Here is a 5,929-nt window from a genome sequence, read left to right as displayed (position 1 = left end):
TTGAGAACTGCTGCCTTAGGCTGGTTGCTTCTTGCCTCCTAGAGGTGGCCCTGGACCGTTCTAAGATTAGCCCTTGTGCCTGGATCCCTGACTCATCTTCATGCTTGCCTCTCTCGGAACTTAGCTGCTTCAGTTATGTCCTCTTAAGAATATCTTTCGTCTCTGCTTCTCCATGCAGAGCGAGACATGAAGCCCCAGGCCGGGCGCTGTGGCTCCCTTCATCCCAGCTTTCACAGCTGCGGCCAGACCCGCATTTACTAGAGAGAAGGTTGCTGAGCCCCCCGCCAGGAAGTCCTTTCTCCCACCACAGTAGCTGTCTCCAGAGGCTTCCTCAGCACAGACTGCCTCAAAGCTGTCCAGCCTGGACCATTCCCCCCACACTTTCAGTTACCCGTTTCCAGGGGAGGACTCCCCCCACCTCAGCCCCTTATCGGCCTGTCCCAGTGGTACTGAGGCCACCCACCCCCCTCTAAGATGGCCTCTGGTTTCCTTCCATGAGTATGGAAGTGACTTTGCCAGTACCCCAAATGGAGCCATCAGCAGATGCTCCAGTGCTCATCGATGGAGGCCAGGCCAGCCTGAGCAGCCACTGTTGCCTTCCTTTTCTGTCCATTTCTGTCTCCAGGATTCATTTAGTAAACCCATTCATCACCGGCCATTCTGGGAAGTCTGACAGGCGGCAGAGTAGGAATCGGAAAACCCTCGTTGCTCCCCTGCACCCCACTCCTGTGTTCTGCTTCCCTCTCCTCTCTCTTCTCCTGCAGATGTGACCTGGGAGCTGTGTTTCTCTGGGAGATTGTAAGGCTGAACCATTTCAATGCCAGTAAAGCACCGACTAATGGAAATTCCACTTAGCGGAAGAGCTTTGAGCCCCATCTGTGCATGTGCACGTTCTCCCCTGGGAGGTCTTGAGGTGGTTTCCTCAGACCTCAGCCCCAGCCCCTGGGGTGCACCCTATGCATGCCTTCCTGGAAGGCATTTGTGGATGTCAAAAGAACCTCCCCTCCCCACCCGTCCCCCATGCCATCCCCAGCACTTCCAGTTTTTGAAGCCCCTAGGGTTTTAAAAAAGAAGAAATGCCAAAATGGGCTTTCAGAAATTATGGTATATTTTAAGTTTTTATGTTGAAGCGGTTCATGCTTTTAACATAAAAAGTACAAAGCCAGTTTATTGTGGTGATCATAGGATAATTGCAGGGTTTGTCGTGAAGATGCTAAGGCATGGTTCACTGCAAGCTGTGTGGTGGGGGTGATGGGACAGAGGGATCACCCTCATCATCTTTCCACATCGGTGACTGTATGTTTAGCCTCATTTCTAGACAATGGCAGAATCTTAGGTTGAGGGCAGTGGTAGTTGGGCCTGAGCAAATGGCTCCCGGACAGCCCTGCCCTTGACCCTGGACCCCAGGCCCTTCTCCCCCTTCCCAACAAAGCGAGGAATTTTCTGAACTAACACCCAAGATCTGCTCCCACCTTCTTGATCACACTCTAGATGTCTAGGACCCCAGAATTCCCCCCACATGAATGGCCTGAGTCTGATTTCAGAACCTATGTGAATCTCATCCCTGGGACTGTTCTCCTGAGGTAGACTGTCCCTCGCACACACCTAGGCCCAAGGGGGACAGTTTAGAGAGGAGTGACCAAGCAGAGAGATTCAGGCTGATAGTTCACAACGGACAGAGCCTGGTCTGGTACGGAGTCCGTTGAGTGTGGGCCTCCACACCCACGCCACCCCAGTGCCCACCAACGTTAGGGGAGGGGCCTGCTCTCTGGTCTGCTCCACCCCCGGAAGTCCTAACATGGGGTGCGTGCGACCTTTGTTTCCCTCCTCATGGGGTTGCCACTGGGAACTGGCCGAAGAGAAAACCTTTTGCCAGCTATCTCCTGTCAAAGTGGAGCTGATTCATAGTTTTAATATTCACAACCTGGAAGAAAGATCTCAGGGACCGACATCTCCTGTGATCGGACTTGAATCAAAGGCCTCCAGAACCAGCCATGACTGTGGCAGCAGCAGCAAAAGCAGAGCTGATGGAAGGATAACCCCTCTGAGCCTTATTTTTGCCATCTGTAAAATGGGAATGATAATAATGCCTACCTAAGAGGATTCTCATGAAAATTCAATTAACCTGTGTAAAGCTCCCAGAACAGTACCTGGCACACAATAAGTGCCCCATACATGTTAGCCATTATCAGCAGTATCATCCTGGTTTTGCCTCTGTGCCTACCCACATCTTTCAGCTTATTCTAGAGGAAGGCAAAAGGTATATGTAGAATAGTGACAGTCGCAAGGCCACAGGAGAACTTCTCAATATATCCCAAAGAGTACATTTAATAACTTTTTACTATAAAAACAATTCAAATATGTATGTAGGTATAGGAACAGATGTATGAAGATCCCCCATGTACCCATTCAAGGATTCTCAAATCACAGCCCGTCTTTTTTCATCTATATTTCCATCTACTGCCCAGGGAGTACTTTCTGGTCTAGGTCTTCTTCTAACACTAGCTTTTGAAAAGGGACCAAAAAAATCCACAGGCAGGACTCAACCCTAGGGAACAGAGACTCCCAGTGGGTTGGTGGCCCCATCCAGGTGTGAGAGACAAGGGAAGGTCCCAGAAGATCCCTTTCCTGCTATCAGGAAAGGCAGCAGTCAGCATTCTGGTGGGGACAGCAGAAGGACCCAAACCTGTGGGCAAGGAAGAGGAACAAGTCAAGTCACAGAAAGACGTCGACTATGTCAGTAGATAGTGGAGGGCAGGAGAGGACCAGGGCCAGGAAGTGGCCAGCATGAGCTAGGGGAACTGCGAAGCAAGGAGCAGGTGAACACCGTGTCAGCTTGTAGGACATGTCCTAGAACAGGGGCTGGCCAGCTAAGGGATCCTTTTTTCATTCTTGGGCCAAGGAGAAGTAGCTGATGAGGGACTTGGTCTAGAGGCTGAGGGCCACCTGGTGGGCAGAGGCGAAGGGATCCAGCCCTGAATGGGGTCCTCTCCTTCAAGTCATCCAGTTCAGGAATTATTCTCTTTGCCCCATGACGAAGGCAAAGGGCAGATATCTCTATTTTTCGGCCTCGGCAAAACATCCTGGAGGTTTACACCTTGACGTTATTGTGCCAGCACTTTCACGCCCTGATGGAAGAGCAGGGAAGTGTGTGGGCTTCTTCAGCAGTTAGATGCTCTCTGCTCCCTGGCACTTACCTCATGTATTTCTTCCATTGGCTCTTCAGTAGCATTTTCCAAGGTAACCTTGTTGACAGTGGATTCCCGCTGGCTGTCCCCTCCCCCGGTGCTTTTTACCAACCTGTGCAATATCATCACATGTGAACACAGTAGTATCCCACCAGTGGTGGCTTCCAAGGACCCTAATGTGACCCTCCTTGGTTTCTTCCCCTCCAGATCTGGGCCTTCACATACACCCAGCAGATCCTCCAGGAGGAGCTGTGCCTGTCAGTCATCACCTCTTTCCCTGGTGCCCCGGTGGCTCTTGTCCTATGCAAGAATGGAGATGACAAACAGGTAAGTGTGCAGTGGGCCCACCTGGGGCATGGCGGCCTTCAATAATGTGACTGTCTGTGTGGGTCTAAGGCTTAGATGCAGGAAAGAAGAACTTTCTATAGTTAAAAGAGGAAGCGTTGATAAGAAAGGTCCTTATGGTTAGGGGAGAGGCAGAGTGCTGCCTCTGATAGCATCCGCGGTGCCAACAGCAGTAGTCAGCTTGCCCCACGAAAGGCTATTGACCTCAAAGGACTCCCGCGTGCCTGTGTATCATCCTTTCTTGCTCTGATGCCCATCTGGGATCCCAGAGCAGGAGAAGACTAGGACAAAGCCTTCAGGGTCACAAGAATGAGCAAGTCTCAAACCTTTGCCTTTGGGAGCCTTGGGCCCTGGGAGGATGTCCACCAAGTTCGTAGCACTCTGGGTACACCACGCACCCAGTTCCTCTAGCAACAAGGTGTTGGCTCCACTCACTTCCCAGCCGGTTGGGTACTGGCATTGGGAGACTGAGGTTCAAAGGCCCATTTTACATCTCACTGGCTGTGTGACCCGTGGCAGGTTATTGGGTCTCTCTGAGCTTTAGTTTCCTCCTCTATGAAGTGGAATCGATGATGCCCACCACATGGGGTAGCAGTTTAGAGATAGTACTGAGATGGTCCATGGTACCTGGTCAGTGGTGGTTCCCCAACACATGTCCATCCCCTTTCCTTGTCATGTGCGGTGACGTCTGAGAAGCAGCAGCATGAGACCCCTCTTTCTGCTTGAGCCCCCCACGTGCTGAAGCACCGTGGAAGAGCAGAGGTTTGCATGCCACCCAGGAGCCCACCCCACAGCACCCCTCCTGCCTCGCCATCACCCAGCTCACTCCCACGTCTTTGTGACCATGCGATACCCAGTAAGCACCATTTCTTTGGTCGCTCCTGTGACTAACTTGCCTCACATTTTCTGGCCTATTGCTTGGAAGGTTATTCTCTTTTAATGAGTTTTCCTAGCAAACGTATTGATTTTGCTTTTACATTTTTAAAACTGATTTGGGGAAAAAAAAAAAAAAAAGACCAACAACAATACCAGGCAAAGCAATTAGTTGCAGTTTTATTCCTCCATGAGACCGTGAAGTCAAGTCTCGAGGTGACCCTAGCCCAGTGGTTAAGCATTTCTGATTCCGCCAGATGTCTCAGCAGTATCGATGAAACCCGAGCCTTAGCTGGGCAATCGTGGCTCATCCTCTCTTCTCACCATCTTCTCAGCAATGGACCAAGACTGGCTCCCGCATTGAGCACATGGCATCTCATCTCTGCCTAGACACAGACATGTTTGGTGATGGCACTGAAAACAGCAGGGAAATTGTTGTCAACCCGTGCGAGTCCTCACTCATGAGCCAGCACTGGGACATGGTGAGCTCTTAAGGATCCATGCCAGAACCAGCGGGCGCCATGGGATGACACGTCCCTGGATGAGAAGCAGACTGGAAATCAGGCTGCAAGCAGCCCCCCGCTACTGCAGACACCTTGAACTTGGAGGTGGAGGCAGAGCCCCCCACGGCAGGAGTGGCTGTCTCAGGGAGAATGGAGGAAAAGACTGCAAACCAAGTGGGACTCAGAGACAGATCCCACATGTTCTCAGTTCCATGAAGTTCCAGTCCTGGCCTAGTCTGCCCCTGATTGGTGTCTGGAGACGGGGGTCTAATGGGAAGTGTTAGTGTCGCTTCCTTTCTTACACAAGAAGCCAGAGAGGAAAGCCTTTCTGTCACCAGGCCAGGACTAAATCGAAAGGTAAAGAATGGAAGTTGTTTTTGAAATTAATAAAGGAACTTTAGAAGTTTCCTCTGTGTATCTCTTACTTCGTTTCTACTTACATTAGCTCAGGGCTAGGCCTAGTTCTCCGTGGAGTAGGAGCCTGGGGGCTCTGGGGGTTCGTGGCAAAGTGGACAAAGAAGAGGACAGGGAGATGGGAGCCCTGTGCTCTTATCTTGGGCTGCCACCGACGGGCCGTGTGACCTTAAAAAGACCTTCAGTTCCTATTATGTCACGTTGGGGAGTTGGAGCTCATCAGTGGTTCTTACCCAGGAATACACAGTCTGTCTCATCTAGGGAAATCATCTCTAAGTTCTACCTGTGGAGATCCCTTCTCAGTAGGTCCAGGGGTTTCCAGGCTCCCCAGCTCATTCTGATGTCCCCCCCGGTTAGAATCACTGCCTTGGGTGGCCCTGTGGGCCCTTATGGCTTTGTAGTCTGTAGCCATTAGTATAAAGAATTTCTTACTCTAATCAGTCCCCAGTGTGCCCTGGGTCTGGTGGTTGTCCTTTCTTATTCACTAGAGTTTAATAGGAGGTCTGATCTGTATTGTTTAAAAGTTCCCAAAACATGCCTGTACGTTCTCTGCCACAGTTAGTTCACCACGTGCTGATTAGTCACAGTCTTAGGTATCTATTGCTG

The 5,929-nt window shown here is 51.0% G+C and overlaps 1 protein-coding gene across 1 annotated transcript in view; it reads left to right on the top strand.

Annotated features, from left to right (window-relative positions):
• GALNT14 (polypeptide N-acetylgalactosaminyltransferase 14) overlaps positions 1 to 4,900 on the top strand; it is a 195,112-nt gene extending 190,212 nt beyond the window's left edge. The window contains 2 exon segments of the mRNA XM_011370767.1: positions 3,396 to 3,515; positions 4,742 to 4,900. Coding sequence (XP_011369069.1) covers positions 3,396 to 3,515; positions 4,742 to 4,900 — 279 coding nt within the window.
• Positions 4,901 to 5,929: the final 1,029 nt, after the last annotated feature.

The sequence above is a fragment of the Pteropus vampyrus genome, unplaced genomic scaffold, assembly GCF_000151845.1.
Source record: "Pteropus vampyrus isolate Shadow unplaced genomic scaffold, Pvam_2.0 Scaffold173, whole genome shotgun sequence".
NCBI classification, from domain to species: domain Eukaryota; kingdom Metazoa; phylum Chordata; class Mammalia; order Chiroptera; family Pteropodidae; genus Pteropus; species Pteropus vampyrus.
This window is presented reverse-complemented; position numbering and strand designations above follow the sequence as displayed.